Source organism: Notothenia rossii (genome assembly GCF_949606895.1).
Source record: "Notothenia rossii genome assembly, chromosome: 11".
In the NCBI taxonomy this organism is placed as follows: domain Eukaryota; kingdom Metazoa; phylum Chordata; class Actinopteri; order Perciformes; family Nototheniidae; genus Notothenia; species Notothenia rossii.
This window is the reverse complement of record NC_136910.1, coordinates 32,047,378-32,068,434: the sequence shown is the minus strand read 5'-3', so window position 1 is coordinate 32,068,434 and position 21,057 is coordinate 32,047,378. Positions and strand designations below refer to the sequence as shown.

The 21,057-nt window shown below is 45.7% G+C and overlaps 1 protein-coding gene across 3 annotated transcripts in view; it reads right to left on the bottom strand.

Moving 5' to 3' along the window:
- odf2a (outer dense fiber of sperm tails 2a) overlaps positions 1-14,207 on the bottom strand; it is a 47,531-nt gene extending 33,324 nt beyond the window's left edge. The window contains exons 1-6 of one of the 3 annotated variants that reach the window (XR_013803908.1): positions 14,043-14,207; positions 13,266-13,400; positions 12,735-12,848; positions 12,445-12,624; positions 10,856-11,085; positions 3,106-3,247 (exon numbers count right to left, since the gene is read on the bottom strand). Coding sequence is in view for 2 of the 3 variants with exons in the window: in XM_079658624.1 (XP_079514750.1) it covers positions 3,106-3,247; positions 10,856-11,085; positions 12,445-12,624; positions 12,735-12,848; positions 13,266-13,400; positions 14,043-14,045 (804 nt within the window). In the remaining variant the exon portion in view is untranslated. The remainder of the gene's footprint in view (positions 1-3,105; positions 3,248-10,855; positions 11,086-12,444; positions 12,625-12,734; positions 12,849-13,265; positions 13,401-14,042) is intronic. The other 2 variants (XM_079658624.1, XM_079658625.1) reach the window with 2 other exon arrangements.
- Positions 14,208-21,057: the final 6,850 nt, after the last annotated feature.

Sequence of the window (21,057 nt, the reverse complement as noted above, 5' to 3'; positions counted from 1 at the left end):
ACAGATGGACTTTGAATTGGAATAGATACAAAAATAATCATCCTCCCACTCGGAGTGAAAATTATATATTTCGGGCTTTTTTGCTTCTGCCATAATTGTGGTCTGGTGTGTGTGCGGACTGTCACTCCTGTTGACACGGACAACGTCAGCGAAACAGTGCCCACTGCCCACCAGCCACGCCCCGACACATGGGGTGATGCCGGCCAATCACAAAGCTTTGATGCATTCAAGTGCATTATTCTGGCACAGGAAGATTATGTTACAGGACATTAACGATAAAACAGAATATTGTTGTTCTATTTTTAGACACATCTCGCGATCGACTGGGAATCTCCCCGCGACCCTTCTTTTTAACAAGTTGCTGCTGTTGTTCTGACATCTTTGCTCGCGCTGAACACTCACAACATATGTCACTCCCACGTGGCCGAGTGGGCTTTATAGGGAGGGGTGAAAGCGCACCCAGCAAAATAATAGTATTTTGTCAATTATGCTGTTTTCATAATCGTCGCAAGCCATAATCGTTATCGCGATTAAAATACGATTAATTGCACAGCCCTACTTCATGCCCTCAAGAGGCATTTTGTTTAATTATTTTGCTGAATTTTTTTTTACTTTCCAATCTACGAGAGGTTTTCCTACGTTTGTCATGAAAAATTATGTCCAAAAAGTGTAGGGTTTGGGAATTATGGCGGTTTAAAAATAAAAATTGGGCGAATTTCAAGCTGTCCTCCACTCTGTTTTGAGATCAAAGCAATCTAGCCTTAACGAGCTGCGCAATACACACTAATGTTAAAATCTGAAGAAGGCCTCTTTGCCAAGCTCCAAACTAAGTTAAATATCTCAAAAAGTATAAAACATATCAAAAATCTGAAGAATAATTTTTATAGCTGAAGGTCTTGTGATCATTTTAAAGTTGGAATGTCTCAAGCTGAAAAGTGTGTGGAAGGAGTAGCATTTGGCGCAAGGTGTAGGTAAAAGAGGATTTGAAGGTTCCTCCCATTGAGTTACATGTTAAAAAAATAGTTTAAAAAGCTGAATATTTCAAAAAGTATAAATGTCGTAAACCAGAAAAGTCATAGCGCACATGTCCTGAAGAAGCTGAACATTTTAATATTTGAATGGTTTCTGTAGATGAAAGTATGTGGAAGGAGTAGCATTTTGCGCACGGTGTAGGTAAAAGAGGATTTTAAGGCTCGTCCCATTGAGTTACATGTTAAAAAAAAGCTCAAAAAGTATAAAATATTTTGAAAAAGGTGAACGTTTCCCATCATGTGCTGAAAAGGCTGAATATTTTTGATATTTGAATGGTTTCTGTAGCTGAAAGTATGCTGAAGTTATTGAGAGCCGAACTATTGGTTGAAATAATAAGATTAAAGATCCAAAAAACTATAGTGGAATGCTGTGGCAAAGCATTCACACAAACAAGTATGTTGAATACTAGATTGGGTGTGGCTTCGCCAGTCACACAGAATGATTATTATTATTATTATTATTATTATTATTATTATTATAATAATAAAGCTTTATTTGTATAGCACTTTCCATACACCTGAGGCCTGTACTACGAAGCTGGTTCAACCTAACCTGGATATGTTTGAGTTAGCCGGTTGGCCTAATCCAAAACATACGCGCTCTCGCTAAACTGTACTACGACGCGGGTTATCAAGTGGATCGCTCAAGCCAGCCGTGCCCTATCTAGTTAGGTGCGCGTTCACATGAAAGGGGTGGTATTTGGAGCATTCGACCAATCACAAACATTGAGAAGCGTACTGACAGCGCAGCGTCATACTTCCTGAATGAAAAGTTAACTTTAATATTAGACAAATATGAAGAAGGTAAACTTTAAACATCCATGACTTAAACACTTTATCCAGGATAAAAGCCACATAGTTGCACCTGCAAGGTGAATACAGCTGGTAAAAGAACAAGTGTTTGAATACGTACATTAACAGGTTTATGATATCACTGCCCCGTCTAAGACACGATCTGACTTTAATTACATTTGACTCGAGTGTTTCGTCAACTTAATGTGTTGCTTAAAATAATACTTCTGCATACAGTATGTGACACTGTTGCACGGCCAATACGGCTCAGCTAACTCAGATAAGGAAATATATGACACATTATGATGTGATATGCCGCGGACTGTACTGTTACTTTGATCCGGTTACGGTACTTATGTTGTGGCAGATATTTAAGTAAGCTTTCTTAACGCTAATGTTATAATAGTCAGATTGCTCTGAAGATGGGAGGTGATATTCTATTAATGTTCACGTTCACACAGTCGGTGATTTTTACCGGCCGTCTTTCCTGCAACGGCAGTTTTTTTGCATTTCCTTTCTCCTGTAATATGACTTGATCGCTTTAAACTCCGCACACTGAGCTCTGATTGGTCAGCAGGCAGTGCTTTCACTGAGTTGATCTCTTAGCCTGCAACCTAACCTGCTCCGGGGCAGGTTAGCTGCACAGCATACAGTAAGTTACCATGGAGATCTAGCCTGCTAAATAGAGAACCAGCTTCGTAGGACCGGAAACCCCGAGTTTTCCCTGAAGTTAGCCGGCTAAGCGAAAATCCTGCTTCGTAGTATACCCCCCAGGTGCAGCTCAAAGTGCTTTCACAATATGGCATACATCACAAATTAAAACAGAGAAGAAGAAATTCACTTCAGGTCAAACATTAAAACCTCTTTGCACGCATGCATAACATCATCATTTAGTGACACAAGGACGTAAAAGGTTTGATAATACAAATTAAAATAAATAACCATCCGTCTCGGTAAAATAAAGGAAGATATAAGTCAAAATGAATCAATACAATAAAACCTATAAAATAAATTGTACAGAATATGAATAAGACACCCTCTGTCCTTAGACCCTCACAGCGGACAAGGGAAAACTTCCAAAGGAACCCCCAGTTAGGGGGGGGGGGTGGAAGAAAGCTATGTACTGTAAATGCTTAAATATAGTGCTCCCCCTACTTCCAATAAGTCATCAATTTGTCAAACAATATAAAAATAAAACATCAATATAATATCAACATTTATGAAAGCTAAATGTGTAGCTCTAGAGAAAGTCAGAAGCACTGACAGTGAGAGAGATACTCACAGTGCCAGCAGCAGAGCACAGTTTGGAAACAGAGTCTCTCAGGGCGGAGAGCTGCTGGGCCGCTGCTGCCCCCCCCCCCTCAGCCTCCATCAGCGTCCTTTGCAGAGCTGCTCTGTCTTGTTGCAGACTGCCCCCGTCCCCTCTGCAGAGGAAAGACAGGAGCAGATCCAGACTCAGACTCCTCACTGGAACCAGAAGCCTTCCAACACCAAGCTTTACATCAGAGACCAGCGAGGTCCACCCTCACACTGCCCCCAGGACATCAGGACCTTTCCCCACAGTAAAGCTGGATGATTGCATTGTTTACATGTTTTAAAATAACTACACTGATATCTGAGCAATCTACCCAATAACCTCGAAGAAGAACAAGAACAGTCATTCCTGCCATCTGCAATAACCATGTCCAAAGTGTCTTCACACTTTACCTTGTACATTTATATTTAATATAATAATAAAACTCAATGTAAATAATATTGTACTTCTAAATGTTGTTAGCTGTAATTGGCCCTTGGTAGTGTTTATTTGAGTCTTCAGGTAAATATCTTTCACTGACAATATGTATTTTTATTTCCCTTTTATTTATAAAAGAATATATAGAAGAAGAAGAAGAAGAAGAAGAAGAAGAAGAAGAAGATTTGATTTTTAAAACAAAATTTTATTTCCATTTGTTTTAACTATACACCGAAACAAAAAACAAAAAACATTACACAAATCAAATAAATAAACAGATTTTCACGTCTACCAAATAAATGTCATTTGAAAACGTTTTACCCATTTCAAAACATCATCTTTTACACACTTTAAAAACTAAAAAATTCACCTACCCTTTAAAACTTCAATATTAGAGAGTCATTTTCCCCCAGTGAGCACAGAACCTGCCCAACAGCCCACACATCCAGAAACCCCTGTAGATGATTGATCAGCGTATAGTATGCATGCTCCACCCTCAGACGCGCTGCCACCAGCCCCCTCAGACAGAGCACTGCATCCGTCCACCCTACTCCAGCAAGTTTGTTCTTCCTACTTTTCCAGATTGCTAATTTTGCATTAGCAAACAAGAAATTGATCAATAGTAGGATTTCCTTCTTTTTCAGGATGTATTTGGGGCCATGGACAAAAAGTGGTATGGAGAAAACCTCCCCGAACCCCTCCACCCACTCCTGTAACATTTTTTTAAGACTAGCCAACCGGGGACAGGACACCACTAAATGCTCCAATGTTTCTGCCATAAAACAGAACGGACAGCCCCCCCTTGTGCCTGGGTCAAAATGAGCCCTGTATTTGTTAGTGGCTATTGCAACGTGTATAATTCTCCATTGGATGTCAGCCATCCGTTTTTCAACGGGAGACTTATACAGGATCCGCCAGCTGCCCTGAGGGGAAGAGCCCAAACCAAACACATCTGTCCACCTCGACTCTCTGACGCCTGCGAGCGAGCTGAGGTTTAGCACCTTTACGCAGCTAAGATATAGCTTCTTCCCATTGCAGGAGCTGAACATTCCAGGTGTTAGAGTCCCCAGTGATAGCAGGAGACCATCCTCCTCTCTCCATTCCCCCACCGCAGGACCCACCCTCAAGGCAGGAAAAACATAATCATGTCCCTTTCTCCACTGGTCGGCCAGATCTGCATCCAGAGCAAAAGTCCGGTGGGATGGCGACAGCGACTGCCACACCTCTTCTACCAGGTTCTCCAGAACTCGAGTTGATCGAATGCCCGTCACCTCAGCCAGTTTTTCTGTGGAGATCCCTGTCAAATGGCCAAGTTTTACCACTCCCGCTTCAATGAACGCATTTTTTAGGGCGGCTGAAGAGAAAATGGTTCCGGAAAGAAAACCAGTGTCAAACAGGGGCTCCTCAAACAGCCACATCCCAGGCCGGGGGTCGGGTGATCTGGTAAAACTCAGAATCTTCCAGGCATTGATGACTGAGCAGTAAAAAGGTGCAAGTCCAGTTATCTTGTACGCAGGGGCCTTCAGCAGAAACAGGTGTTTATCAAAACCAAAGCCCCCTGCCCTCCAGAGCAACAGCCGGGCCATAGCCAGCCAGCAGGGAGAGGCACCATACAGCAGCCGCTGAGCTGCCTGCAGTCTAAAAGCAGCAGTCCTCGCAGTAATGTCCACAAGGCCCTGCCCCCCCTCCGCCACAGGGAGGTACAGGACCGATGCTGGCACCCAGTGATGACCCGACCAGAAGAAATCCACGAGGAGCCGCTGCAGTTGTTTCATGAGGCCCGGCGGTGGGGTTAACACCTGGAGTCTGTGCCACAAAGATGAGGCAACCAGATTGTTGGCTACAAGAACTCTTCCCCTGTAGGACAGCTGGGGTAGCAGCCATTTCCATTTAGCTAATTTTGCTCGCACCTTTCCCAGCAATCCCTCCCAGTTCTGTGCCACCATGTCCTCAGACCCCAACCAAACTCCCAGGACCTTTAAACCCTCGTTTCCCCAGCTGAGGTTACCAGGAAGACTGGCCCTATTTTCTAAACTCCACTGACCTACCAAAACTGCCTCACTCTTCTCCCAGTTAACTTTGGCTGAGGCAGCCTTCCTATACAAAACTAAACTGTCCTGTAGCTCCTGGATATCTCGCTGACCCTGGATAAAAACACTGACATCAGCATAAGCTGATACAACCACCGGGGGGGCCTGAGCTGACACTGGCAGACTCAGGCCCCTCAGCCGGTTTCTAAGCCTGCACAAAAGTGGCTCGATGGCAATACTATATAATAGGCCTGAGATAGGGCAGCCCTGCCTGATCCCCCTTTTAACTGGTACAGGTCTGCTCAGCCCTCCCCCCACTTTCACAACACAACATGCATCACTGTACAAACACTTCACCCAGGACAAAAAATGCTCCCCAACACCAAAAGCCTGCAATGTGGCAGCCAGAAAAGTGTGATCCACACGATCAAAGGCCTTCTCTTGGTCAATAGAAATAATACCAACATTTATATTGTACAGTTTGCAAACATCAAAAGTGTCTCATCAAAAACAAATTGTGCACAATTGATCTGCCAGGGATGCAATATGTTTGATCAGTACCAACAAGAAGTTCGATAAAACACTTCAGTCTGTTAGCTAAAACCTTTGACAGTATCTTATAGTCCGTACATAAGAGAGCCACAGGTCTCCGATTCTTCAGCAGGGTTAGATCTCCTTTCTTAGGCAACAGTGAAATCACTGCACACTAGAGATGTTAAGATTCACCGATTCGCATCGGTGCACCGGCATAAACGTTCAAGATGCGAGTGCACCGGTTGAAAGAGTGCACATCGGCTACAGTTTGGGTTGAACTCGCGATGCATCGATTGCGTAGCGTCTTTGCATCTGTAAAAAAACGATTCATTCATATAAAATCCCCTTATCTTGTCAACGTTCAGCAGAGACGATCTTTGATATTTGCTTCGCCACTACGGAGAACGAGAGTCTCAGTTATCAACACACACGGAAGTTGAGGAGAAAGAGAAACACAGCGCACCGAAAAATACCTACAAATCAAACGTTTGGCAACACTTCGGATTATTCAAGAAAGACGGTGTAATAGTCATTTATGCTATATAGTTGACCGCAGGTCATGGAGAGTAATAAGGTATCCGTAGACCTTTGTATGAGGTATCTTTATTACTTAACAGGTCTACAGCCATGATACATAGATCCGTCCTAGATGCGGACTTGCATACACACAGTATCACTCCGCAGCCGCACCCCATCAGTAACGTCCTGATGGTATATGTGCGCGGCACTATTACTACAGACGGTCAACTTGAAAAATCACTCGCAAATTGTTAACGATGCCGAGCCGCTTTAAAGTACACAAGTAGTACGAGGAACTTAGCGACGCACATAAAGAGGCGACATGGGGTCTGCGGCTGAAAAGAGAAACCTGAAAGTGAGACATATGAGTTAAATCACTCAGTGAGGTGTTCTGTCAGAGAGAGGTGTTTAGCTTACAGCAGCCTGTGACGGCCAATAATAATTTAAATGTCTTCCTTACTGTAAGCAGTTATGAAATACCTGTTTGTGAAAGGTTATTTGTTTTCTTTATTGTTCAGATAGAAACCACTGCTTTCTGCTCACTGGTGAGTTAGCCTCTGAGTGTTAAGCACATCAGGCTGGCAGCTGTATGGGCATTGCTCTATGGTAGCTGTTATTTGCACATTGTTAATCATGAGCAATGCATCCTTACATTGTTTAACTGTGAGGTGTTATACAATTGTACTCTGGAGAGCTTTTAAAGGTAAAAAAATAAACGGCATGATGGGATGTGCAGTACCAAATATGTAAAGCACTTTTTTGTTAATGTATGATTTGCTGCATATCAGGAATAAAACAAAAATCCTCTGTCGTACCATATTGAAGTATCATTATTTTTGCATCGTGTTGAATCGCATCGTATCGCCCCGAATCGCATAATGTTGAATCAAATCGTATCGAACTGTATCGCAACAGGGGTGAATCGTATCGTATCGTATCGCCTGGTGTTTCAAAGGTATCGTTACTGTATCGTATCGTGGCAACGTATCGAGATGCGCATCGCATCGGCCTCAGTGATGGAGATGCACATCCCTACTGCACACCTACAGGAAGCTGGAAGAGTCCCTTTCCCAAAGGACTCCATCAATACATCCAACAAATCATGTCCTAGAATGCTCCAAAAATGTTTTTAAAAGTCTGCAGGTAAACCGTCTATGCCCGGAGCCTTGCCGGAGGCCATCTGTGTCACCGCAGAGGTCAGTTCCTCCAGCGTAATGTCAGAGCCCAAGGTGTCACTTTCGGCTGGACTCAGCTGTGGAAGACCCTGAAAAAGTTCATCAGCGGCTTCCACGTCACAACCTTCGGCTTTGAACAGGTCCGTGTAGAAGGACACTGCATGTCTCCTCATCTCAGCAGGTTCAGAGGTTACCTGTCCATCGGGAAGACGCAGACATACCATCTGCTTCCTTTGGCCCACAGACCTCTCCAGGTTGAAGAAAAAGGTGGTTGGTGCATCAATGTCTCTCATGGAAGTAAAACGGGCTCTGATCAGAGCTCCCTTGGCTTTCTCCTGAAGAAAACAGTTAAGCTGTTGTTGTTTTAGGAGGGACTGTTCTATATTTCGAGCAGACACACTCTCTAACTCTCTGATCTCTCTCTCTAACTGCTCTATAGCTCTCCTAGTGTTTGCAGTGGAGTAGGCTGTATACTGTTGACAGAACACTCTAATCTGAGCCTTTCCTACCTCCCACCACTGACTCAAGGAGGGAAAAGACTCTTTCTTTGATTTCCAGTTGATCCAAAACAAATTAAAATTCTCACAGAAAATCAAATCTTGTAAAATTTGAACATTAAACTGCCAGAACGATCTAGGTTTCTCTGTGTTGGATAAAACCAAATCCAAAGAAACTAGCTGATGATCTGTAAAACCAACAGGTTGGATGTGACAGTTCACTGCACGAGTAATAAAAGAAGAAGACATGTAAAATCTGTCTAGCCTGGCTGCACTGACGCCCCCATCTAGCATTCTCATCCAGGTGTATTGTTTAACGAAGGGATGCTTCATCCTCCACACATCCACTAAGTCAGCCTCTCTTATCACCTGTGACAGTAAAAGGGACGACTGAGGATGAGGCTCCCGTCCTATTCTGTCTAAAGTGACATTAGTGCAAACGTTCCAGTCCCCCCCCCAGTATAACACACTCCCCCTGTACACTAGTGTCTAGCTTGTCTTTTAATAACTGAAACACAGATACACGTGCAGGGCCCTGATTGGGTGCATACACATTAATAAAGGTGAAACTGAACTCTAACAGTTCCACTTTCACCATCAAGGCTCTACCTGCCACTATCTCAGTGCTGGATAAAATCTTTACATTTAGAGAGGGGGAGAATAAAACAGCTACTCCAGCACTAAGGTTTGAGCCATGACTGAGTACATACTGACCCCCCCCACCACATCCCCCAGTCCGTCTCATTCAGGCTATCACTGTGCGTTTCCTGCAGAAATATCAAATCTAATTTTTTCTGATTAAAGACTTCTAACACTAAAGCTCTTTTCTGTGCACTTCTACCCCCGTTCATGTTCAAGGAAGCAACCCTTAAAGCCTGCATTAGAGGAAGGAGACAGAGAGAAAGAACAGACAGGTACACACAGCAGAGAGGAGACACCCAGTGTTGCATGATCATGTTGAAATTATTTAGACCTTTTCAGTTTCTTCCCTCTTTTGCTTCCTGGCGTATCTTTTTTCACAGCAGTTACATGCCTCCTGAGACGATAACGTTTCTTTTCATCCAGCAGGTCTAACCCTACAACTTTCTGAAGAGTTCTCACTGTATGAAGAAACTTGTCAATGTCAGGGAAAAAATCTCTCACTTCCACTGACTTGCCAAAAGACTCGTCTAAAAAGACATTAATCTCTTCCAAAGAATATATCTCTGCGTTCTGAGAGAGACTATCTGCAACTGAACCACAGTCAGAATCCCCCTCACCGTCTGTGTCCATCTCTGTCACCTCATTATTGTCTGCAGCCTGTTGAAGCTCATTTTTCCGCCCAGAGCCAGACGGCAGCTCCTTCTGTGTGCCAACAGCCTCTACCTGTCCCACAGCACCAGTCCTCACCTGTCCTGCTACATCATCTCTCACCCGTTTACCTGTTTCCACATTTTTTCCTCTCACACTCACCACACTCTCTACAGTCCCTGTTTCATCTCTCACGATATTCATCCCTACTTCCTCCGCAGCCACCGGGGCCCCGGCGGGTGCAGCAGCAGCCCCCGCGACACCGGGTCCCGCTGCCGCGGACCAGGCCGCCCCGGGCTCGGCCGCCCCAGTGGCCCTGGCCGCTCCAGCGGCCCCCGGCCCGGCCGCCCCAGCGGCCCCGGCCGCCCCCGGCTCGGCTGCCCCGGCCGCCCCCGGCTCGGCTGCCCCGGCCGCCCCCGGCTCGGCTGCCCCGGCGGCCCCGGGCCCAGCCGCACCCGGCGGAGCGGCGTGCCGTCTCTGTGGACATGCAACACGTTTGTGACCCGACTCCCCGCACTCAAAACACTTTACGCTCCCTGAGCTCGCATAAACCATATAAAAACCCTCTTCGTGCCTCACCCGGAAGGACACATCTAGTGTCTGAGTGGGACAATTCAGAAACATGAAAACCTGTCTCCGCAGAGAATGGACATGTTTTAACTTTTCATCCTTACACCCCAGAGCAACAGTGCGGAGACTACTGGCAAACTTACCAAAACGCTTCAGCTCCCGTTCCAGCGCCTCATTCGGGATGAACGGAGGAACGCCAGACACAGTGATCCGCGTGGACGGTGTCGCCAGCGGTGAAACTTGAATGTATTCCTCGTTTAGCATTAATCCGCTCTCGATAAGTTCCGTCACATATTTCTGGTCTTTCAAAAAGACCACGACCGCTTTGTTCATGCGGGAAGCATAGGAGATATTTACATGACCGACCTGATCCCCCACAGCCAGCAGCACCTGCTCCACTGTGCTTGCGGCCTGAGCCACCAGCCGCACTCCGTGTCTCAGAGACACCGGCGGCGCCCCGGAGGACGCCATCCCCGCCACGAGGCACGGAAAAACACTAAAATAACAAATTAACCGTACTTGCAAAGGGTACAAAAATCCCAACGAAAGATCATACAGTTAAAGAAACGATTGAAACAGAAACAAAATAGTTAAAGTTTTAAAGTTGAAATTCCCTCTTCCCTCTTCAAACACACATCCACCACCGAAGAAGAAGAAGAAGAAGAAGAAGGGCTGCTGTGTTTACCTGTTGTAGTCGCTCTCCTCCAGCATCTTCTCCATGGACAGGCGCAGTCGTGAGTTCTCTCTCTCAGTGTGCTGCAGCTCCTTGCTCACCTCCTCCAGCTGCTCCTCCTGCTCCTCCATCACCCGCTGGGAGACACTCAGCTGTTCCTCCTGCTCCTCCATCAGCCGCTGGGACACACTCAGCTGCTCCGACTGACGCTCCAGCAGCTGCTCCTTCTTCCGCAGCTCCACCTACACACACACACACACACACACACATGTGCAAACACACATGTGGACAAACACACAAACATTGTTACTGCGGTCCGCTTGTTCTTTACCAAGGCTCCATCTATTGACATCATAGTCTGGTAATTATAACTTTAAAAAGCATGTACTTCATTGAACTCTGTCTAATTCATAAAACTGCATATGTGTGAATGTCCACTCAGTCATCATTTAGTATGCACAGCTTCTTAACCCTTAAATTTGCAATCACATATAAATATCATGTAACATATATTGATTGTTTTTATCCATATAACACCCATATTACACATTAAAACATCGCTATAACAGCCCTATTACATTGTTATTACACCAGTATCACACCTGTGTTACACTGTTATTACACATAAATATACCTCATAATTACACTGTATTACACCTATATTACTTGGTTATTACACCCATGCTGCATCATGGTTACACCAATATTATACCCATAATACACTGTTATTAGACCCATATTACGCCCATGTAAAACCAAATTACACATGGACACAGCCTGTCAAATGATTGGATCCCCAAGAATACAGAAGCCACATTTGATAAAAGGAGGGACCTCAGCAGCCTTCTCTGGTCTTATGCAAGTATCAAACTTCATTTACTTCTTGCACACTTTATTTGTATATAAATGCAATGTAATTAAAGTAGCATCACACATTAAATATTGTTGTGTTTCAGGTGCACCATAGTGGCAAAGATCTTTTTTTAAAACAACAACACAGAGACTCAGAGGTAAATGGTCCACGAATTTGTGTGAAAAATAAAATAGTTTCAGCTAGAAGCCATGACAAAGAATATTTGCATTTTCTTACAGGACCCAAGAGACATGATTTTTGATTTAAATTGTCAGAATTTACGCAGCAGAAGTTGAGTGAACATTACCCATAATGCAACTGGATATGATCTTCCATGAGACCCTACCTGTAAATGCACTAACTTTCAAACTCTATGTGCCAAGCTTGTAAGACAGCTTTCATCATACACATGTTGCCATAGGGTCACTAACTTCACTTCACACGACGAGTAAACGGATCACCGTAGAGAACATCAGTGGAGGGCCCTTTACCATTCACTATTGGAAAAACTGCGATCAAAAAACTGAAGCAAGTTATAACTTTAGAATGATAATTGTAATATAATGACATCTAATAACTGATTTGAAACAATCACTGCCTACAAACAAGCAATGAAGCATATATCAATGTCTGAAATGCAATTAAAAAAACTAATATGAGGCCAATAAAATGCAAACTCTGTTTATGATGTGAAGCCTGGTGTGTGATGCTGATCTGCTGAGATCATAGTGGACATGGGGAAACTGACCTCAATCTTCAGAGAGCTGACCTCAGTCAGTAAGCTCTCGATCTTCCTCTCATACTGGCTGATCCGCCCGTGCAGCCCCTCCTCTTCCTCTGATGTGAGGTCATCAAGTCGCAGCGCAGACTGGGAGTGTTCAGGCTCTTCATGGAGAGGGGGGGTGATCTCAAGGCAGTGCGTTGGACCCTTAGTGCATATTACACTGTCAGTAACACAACATCTTTAACTGCAGGAGCAATATTTAAAATCTAACAGAGGATGGTATTTAGAAGTCATTTGAGTTTAGGATGTGTTACCTCCCACTTGTATGAAGCGTCCCGTATGGAAGCCTTTCCCGGTGGTATCCATGGAACTCGAGTTTTGACCTTGGCTGTAGGACGGAGGTTTCCCCTGTCCACGTTGGTCTTCTCCTTTAACACAGAGTGCAGAGGGAGCAGCAGCATGTCACATCAGCCCTTTACGCAGCATACACACTAAATTGCATGAGAACAAATAAAATATATATAAAATATATATGATCATTCAACTGATCACCATTTTCCTTGTTTTTGAGATATGTTATTTTAACAGTTACTCCTTGTGTGAACTCTTATCTGTACCATCCTGTATTTCACTCTGACTCTGTTGCTGCTATAACACCTGCATTGCCCATACAGGGATCAATAAAGGTCCACCTTATCTTATGTTATCTTACCACAGAATCTTGAGTTTCACACAATATCTTAACTTTTGATCAGATAATAAGAATAAAGAAAAAGGGTACGTACATGTCCTCAAAAGATGCACATTTGCAATATGAAATTAAAGTATATACAATAAAGACATGCCAGCATCAGTGGGTGTGTGACTTGAGGCTGGCTGGCAGGACTCCTCTGGCTCTTCACGTGCACGTGGACCGGGGTGGAGTCGCTGATGTGAAGATGGATTGGAGGAGAACTTGACCGAGTTCTCATTGCTTTCCTCTGTGAAACCATTCCAAACTATTACATTAGAGAAGGCTGATAACATGAGTTTTTAGGGGTTCCAGGTATTATTATTATTAATAATGCATAATTACAAAATATGATAGACATTCTCTGTTGAAATACATATTTCTAATGCTCCTAATGTTGCTTGTGTAAATGCTAGCATGTCAAACAGGGATGGAGAGATTTTATCTTAATCTTAGAGGCAAAATCAACAGAATGACAACAATTGGAGATTATGAAGTGTATTTTGCATTCTCTAAGGCGACTTTTGACATACGTGATGGAACAGAGTAGAATATTGTTCAATACATTAATGAAAAAACATTTTAAAAAGTTGCAGATTCCACTAACAATGACATTTACATTAGGTTTCTAAAATCCACATAGGCAGTCAAAGCTATCAAAATCCAAGTTATAACAAAAAATGCACTGACAATATTCTAAGATACATTAGACATTCAGCAATTTACGTGGATAATTATGTAAGGTGTAACAGTCTTAAAGATACAAGGTAAAGTAGTTTAGCCAGAAGTAGCTTACTGTACACAATACATTAGCCTGGCATCGGCTTTAGCTTATTAGCTACACACAGCCCTCTAGCGTCTGTGCAATTGAAAAACAAATTCTCCGTCTTACCATATGATAAACCCAATTGTATTCTTCAGGACTTGAACATAAATGTCATAGGCAGAGCACCGTTTTTAGTTTAGGAGGCAAAATGAACAAGTTGACATAAACATAACATGACAAAGTCTGTTGTAGTGAAGTCTTCAATAGACTTCAACCAACAGGTAGTGACGGTAAGGTCTCTCTGGTTGGTCAGTTTAAAGCAGGTGACATCTTTCTCCAACAGTGATTGGACCAGAAAGGACATTGTGACGTTCCTTAGCAACACACAGCTCAACAAGCGTTGGTAGTATCAAAGATATGCAATGTGTCAAGATGATTCCCACCCCACATCGCATCAAAAGCTACACAGAAACGCGCAGAAAGTAAAATAATAGCCCTCTTACCAGGTGAAAGGAATTGATAATAGAATGTTTTCTAAATAACTGTAACTTTGTTTGCGGGAACTAACTTCCAAAATGCACAATCAACAGAAAACCTACTCATTATTTAAATGTAGGCTAATGAGTAATGTGTGTGTGAACGGTATTTCTGAATAATGTCCCTAACGGCCCCTCATACGTATCCATCAGTCCCACATCCTCTCTATGGCCCCGTCTCAGGTCAGTTAAATGAAATCCTTGCTTCCCTCACTTGTGTCGTTTCCCTGTGTTTAGTCCCTCCCTCCAGGGAAGCATGGAGGGACGCAAGGAAACCACGAAAAGCAGGGAAATGAGTTTTAAGACCAATGGGACGTCCTTTCCTCCGGAGCGTCACGTGAAGCGACGTCCGTTTGTGATGACGCCGCACAGCTGTTCGTCTGACAGCAGCTCTGTCCCCGTTATTTTCACAAACACCCCTGCCACACATTTACTGACACAAACATTTTTATCATCTGTTGTAGACCCCAATAAATAAAATAAATATGTACAATATATATACAAATAAGAACTAATTCTCAAAAAAGATAAACGCCATTCTTAAAATGTATAAACGAACAATAGTTTGATTAATATTGATTAGAGTGAACAATAGAAATAAAATAATTGAGAGAAGAAAAATATATATATTATCTATCAAAACCAAGTTAGATTAACATTCATTGGATTGCACACTTTGTTTGTTTGTGTGGATATGTAGCACATTAACATTTTAATAGTGCTTAATGACTGACTGAATGGAAATGACAGTAAATGAAAATATAAAACGAAAAAAACGATCATGAAAATGTTTCCAATAAATGAATAAAATGATTTTTGACCACTTTGTTGTTCAGATATATCACATATTTGTAACTAAATGATACATGAATTGAAACAAAACACAGTTTAAACTGAGGAGTGACTCGTGAGTTTCATTTATTTTCTTCACTCCGCTGGGGTACTGCTCTCATGTCAAGAACAAGAAGCATGAGATCAGTGCATGCACTGCATCGTCCAATCAGTGAGCGATACACAGTAAGGGGGCGGGGCGAGTATTTGAGGATTTCATCGGAGGATGGACTGGTGGTTCCTCGATTATCGCTCCTCCATTATCGCTCCTCGCTCCTCAATCCTCTGTCCTCCGGCAGAAATAAGAGCCATGGGACGGTACTCAAGATGGCGCGGACAAATCAACTTCCGGTGAGACCGGGGACCGAGGAAATGAAAATAGTCGACCTGAGACAGGGCCTATAGCCTCATCCCAATACCCCTCCTCGACTCCTCCCTTCCACTCCTCCAGGACTTGACCCGGAAATCGATCAAGACACGCCATTTTGAAGGACGTCCCAATAGCTGAAATGCACACTCCGGAGTCGAAAGAGGTTTCTCAATACTCAAATTTCCCCTCCTCGACTCCTTGACTCCTCGGTCCTCCGGTATTGACCCGGAAATGAATTTCAGCGCACCATCTGATTTCTCTAAATGCGCTTCGAGGGTCGAGCATCGAGGAGGCTCTCTGGAGGAGCTCTAACCCAGGAGACACTGATGCATCCTCCACGGCTCCTCCACGGATGCATTTCCGGGAACGGTGGAGGCGTGACGCACGGCCGGACTTATCTCAGCCAATGACAGCTCTGCATGCATCCCTTGGATACTAGGCTTGTTTGAGACGCGTTGCGGCTCGCCTCGAAAGTAGACGAGAATAGCCGATCGCAGCCGGGGGAGCTCTCAAAAATCTCGCCTGAAGTAGGGTTGCGTTCGGATAGTTTAAAAATCAGCTCCTAAATTCTACCCCTATCTCCTATTCCTTGACCCAAGGCCGAATTAACCATATGGGGAACCTGGGCCAGTGCACAGGGGCCCTTGAGCAAAGAGGGCCCTCAGTGACAAGGCAAAAAAAAAGAAAATTATTTAAAAAAAAAAAAATTCGGGCACAACCTCACTCATCATACATTGTTTTAAATGACACTCACTCTTCGCCATAAATAACACAGCTTTTCCATAGGGTCAAATTACTGTAGGTCTCTGTACTGTAGGTCTCACTATGTATGCGCTCAACTTTATTACTACGCGGCGGGGGTGTATAGCCGAATCACAGCCCCACCCTTGAGCAACCACACAATTTCACTACATATTTTACTTTTGTAACTCTCGATGTTTGTGACAAATAGAACTCCTCGTGTACTTGTAAAGCCAGCCAATCATATTTTGGCATTAAGTGGGGTGCTGTTCTGAGGTTTTGATTGATATTACCTAGGTGTTCTTTTCATTTTTTTCATTTCAAACCTTTATTTAACCAGATTGGTCCCATTGAGATCATAAATCTCTTTTTCAAGGGAGACCTGCAGTGTCACACCCCCAGGTTTATGTCACGGGTTTTAGTGTTGTCTGTCTAGGTTTGGGTGTTTGCTGCCGTGTTTTTCGATTCTCCTTGTCATGTTTTCCTCCCTGTATATTGTCTGGTCTCTTTTCCCTGTGTTTTCATGTCTGTCGTTAGTTCCCTGGTGTGTCTAATTCCCTGATTATTCCCACCTGTGTCTTGTTACCCTGTGTTTGAATTCCCCCGTCTCCCAGTGTTCAGTGTTAGTTCGTCTTGTCTATTGTCATGCCAAGGTCTATGCTCCTGGAACTCTTGAAAGATTTTGATTCCTCACTGCGTAAGCATTTTTTGCTGTTTTGTAAAAATAAAGTATCCAACAAATACTTTACCTCTGTCTCCCGGGTCTTGCATTTGGGTACTACATCCTAAGTGTCTGGAATCGTAACAGAACGAACTGACCAACAATGGACCCAGCAGACCTTTTGATGCTACAGGCGGAACGTCATTTTATACATGGAAAGGCGCCTCATCTAGACGGGGTAGAGAGGCTGCGTTACAGGAGGCACGTCAGGAGGTTGCTCGCAAGCCCTGGCTCTGGAGCTTGTTGCCCGAGTGGCTTAGGATTTTTTTCACGTAGCCCTGAGAGCCAGTCCTCATTTTCTGACCCTTTCTTGGGGTCTGGTCTGGCGTTTGGAGGTCCACGAAGCCTCCAAAAAACAACTCCTAAAAGACGCAAGGCCAGGGTTCCGCGCCCACTAGCCATGGTTCCGGCTCCAGCGCCGGACCCAGCAGCCATGGTTCCGGCTCCAGCGCCGGACCTAGCAGCCATGGTTCCGTGCTCCAGTACCATCCCACATAGCCATGGTACCGTGCTCCAGTACCATCCCACACAGCCATGGATCCGTGTTCCGGTTCCTTGCCCAGCAGTCATGGTTCCGGCCCCAGTGCCGGCCCCAGAAGCCATGGTCCCTGCTCCAGAACCGGCCCACGAGTCCATGCCTCCATACTCCAGTGCCGGCCCACCCATCCATGCTTCCATACTCCATTACCTGGCTTACACAGCCAGGGTCCAGGCTTCCGCTCCGCGCCCAGCAGCCATGGTTCCGGCTCCATTGCCGGCCCCAGCAGCCATGGTCCCTGCTTCAGCTCCGGACCTTACAGCCATGTTTACGGCTCCAGAACCGGACCATACAGCTATGTTTACGGCTCCAGTGCCGGTCCCAGCAGTCATGTTTCCGGCTCCAGAACCGGACCTTACAGCCATGTTTCCGGCTCCAGAACCGGACCTTACAGTCATGGTCCCGGCTCCAGTGCCGACCCCAGCAGTCATGTTTCCGGCTCCAGAACCGGACCTTACAGCCATGTTTCCGGCTCCAGAACCGGACCTTACAGCCATGGTTCTGGCTTCAGGACCGGCCCCAGTACCCATGGTCCTGACTCCAGTTTCGACTCCAGGACTGGCTTACCGGCCCACGCCAGCTCCCCGAGGCCTGCCGGCGTACCGGCCAACGCCAGCGCCCCCAGTCCTGTTGACGTACTAGCCGACTCCAGCACCTCGTCTCCTGTTGGCTCTCCAGCCGACTCCAGCCTCTCGGGTTCTGTTGGCGAACCAACCGTCTCAAGTCTCCTCTCAAGCTCCCTCTCAAGTCTCTTCTCAAGTCACCCCTCCAGTTCCCACTCGAGTCCACTCTCGAGTTACCTCTCAAATCACCTCTCGAGTCCCCTCTCAAATTTCTTCTCAAGTCCCCTCTCGAGTCACCTCTTGAGTTCCCATTCAAGACACTTCTCGAGTTCCCTCTCGAGTTTCCTCTCAAGTTCCCTCTCAAGTCACCTTTCGAGTTTCCTCCCAAGTCACTTCTCAAGTCTCCTCTCGAGTTCCCTCTCAAGTATCCTCTCGAGTTCCCTCTCGAGTCTCCTCTTCAGTCCCCTTTCGAGTCTCCTCTCGAATCCCCTCTCGAGTCTCCTCTCGAGTTCCCTCTCGAGTCTCCCCTCGAGTCCCTTCTCAAGTCTCCATTCAAGTTCCCTCTCAAGATCCCTCTCAAGTCATCTCTCAAGTCAACTCTCAAGTTTCCTCTCGAGTTCCCTCTCAAGCCCTCTCTCGAGTTCCCACTCAAGTCCCTACTCAAGTACCGTTGGAGGTTCCGCTGGGAGTCCTGCCAACCCTATGTCCTGTCCCATTGGAGGTTCCGCTGGGGGTCCTGCCAGCTCCTTGTCCTGTCTCGTTGGAGGTCCCGTCGTCTACTCTCCTACTGGGGGTCCTGCCAATCCTATGTCCTGTGCCGTTGGAGGCCCCGTCGACTACTCTTCTGCCGGGGGTCCTGCCAACCCTATGTCCTGTGCCGTTGGAGGCCCCGCCGACTACTCTTCTGCCGGGGGTCCTGCCAACCCTATGTCCTGTGCCGTTGGAGGCCCCGCCGACTACTCTTCTGCCGGGGGTCCTGCCAACCCTATGTCCTGTGCCATTGGAGGCCCCGCCGATGACTCTTCTGCCGGGGGTCCTACCAACTCTATGTCCTGTGCCGTTGGAGGCCCCACCGACAACTCTCCTGCCGGGGGTCCTGCCAGCCCTATGTCCTGTGCCACTGGAGGCCCCGCCGACTACTCTCCTGCCGGGGGTCCTGCCAGCCCTATGTCCTGTGCCACTGGAGGCCCCACCGAGTACTCTTCAGCCGGGGGTCATGCCGGCCCTGTGTCCTGTCCCGTTGGGGGTCCCGCCGACTACTCTTCTAACGGGGGCCCTGCCAATCCTATGTCCTGTTTCGTTGGAGGCCTCGACATCACCTGTATCGCCGGGGGTCCTGCCAACTCCTTGCCCTCTTCCGTGGAGAATCTTGCCAACACCCGTTCCACCGGCTCCGGTTCCTGTCCGGTCAACACCGGCTCCTGCCCGGTCCCCTGAGAGCTGTGGTCTTCGCCCCTCCTCGAACTCTGCCTTGCCCCCGGGCCGTCCACCCGAGAACCCCTTTTTGAACTCTGCCTTGCCCCCGGGCCGTCCGCCGAGACCCCATCCATGGTCTCTGCCTTGCCCCCGGGCCGTCCGCCCGAGACCCGTCCTCCGGACCCCCTCCACCCACCCTGCTGGACTTTGTTTTTTGGGACGTCTGGTATCCATCCCTTGAGGGGGGAGTTCTGTCACACCCCCAGGTTTATGTCACGGGTTTTAGTGTTGTCTGTCTAGGTTTGGGTGTTTGCTGTCGTGTTTTTTCCCGTTCTCCTTGTCATGTATTCCTCCCTGTATATTGTCTGGTCTCTTTTCCCTGTGTTTTTATGTCTGTCGTTAGTTCCCTGGTGTGTCTAATTCCCTGATCATTCCCACCTGTGTCTTGTTAACCTGTGTTTAAATTCACCTGTCTCCCAGTGTTCAGTGTCAGTTTGTCTTGTCTATTGTCATGCCAAGGTCTATGCTCCTGGAACTCTTGAAAGATTTTGATTCCTCACTGCGTAAGCATTTTCATTTTTTGCTGTTTTGTAAAATAAAGTATCCAAATACTTTACCTCTGTCTCCCGGGTCTTGCATTTTGGGTTCTACATCCTAATCCTAATCGTAACATGCAGCATATAGTTTCCACATGAAACATAAAACAACGAAGGACATCATGCATTATATTTACAGGATACATTGTCATTTACATAGTTATAGACATAATGCATAGTTATAGACATAATAGACATTATGAGTCATACACTGTCTTGAGATCTTATCCATTTTATCTTTGTCTTGTGATTTTTGACTGAAAGGGTAAAAGGCTAGACCTACTTTTGTTGAACTATGTGGCTGCGTCCCTGCTTTTGACAAATATGTGTGTGATTTGACATGCCAGATTGACTGAAAATTCTAAATATTGGTCATGTTGGTAGGATTGGGTAGGCGTGGTGTTACTTGTTGGTACGTGGGTTGGGGGGGGGGGCCATGAGTGCTCAGTGCCCAGGGGCCCCTGGAGGTACTAATCCGGCATTGCCTTGACCTCTGAGTGAAACGTCACGGGGTTAAGGGATAGTGCACAGGAGAATTCAAAAGGACTTAGGAGAAGAGACTGCGGTACTTTAGAGAATCCGAATGTACTTTCACTATTCAACGTGTTTATGATGCGCCAGCGGACGTCATTTTGTGCGTCTGCTGCTGTGAGGAAACTATGGAAACTAGTTTTCTATACAGCAGACTACAACATGGATGTTTAATAAGAACGAGGGACTACTGTAAACTCATCTAGAGACTTTGCACCATGCTCTGATGCTGTTGCTTTATGCTTTATAAACGTGGACAACAGAGAAACATATTCTTCATGACCAAAGTTGGAATTGA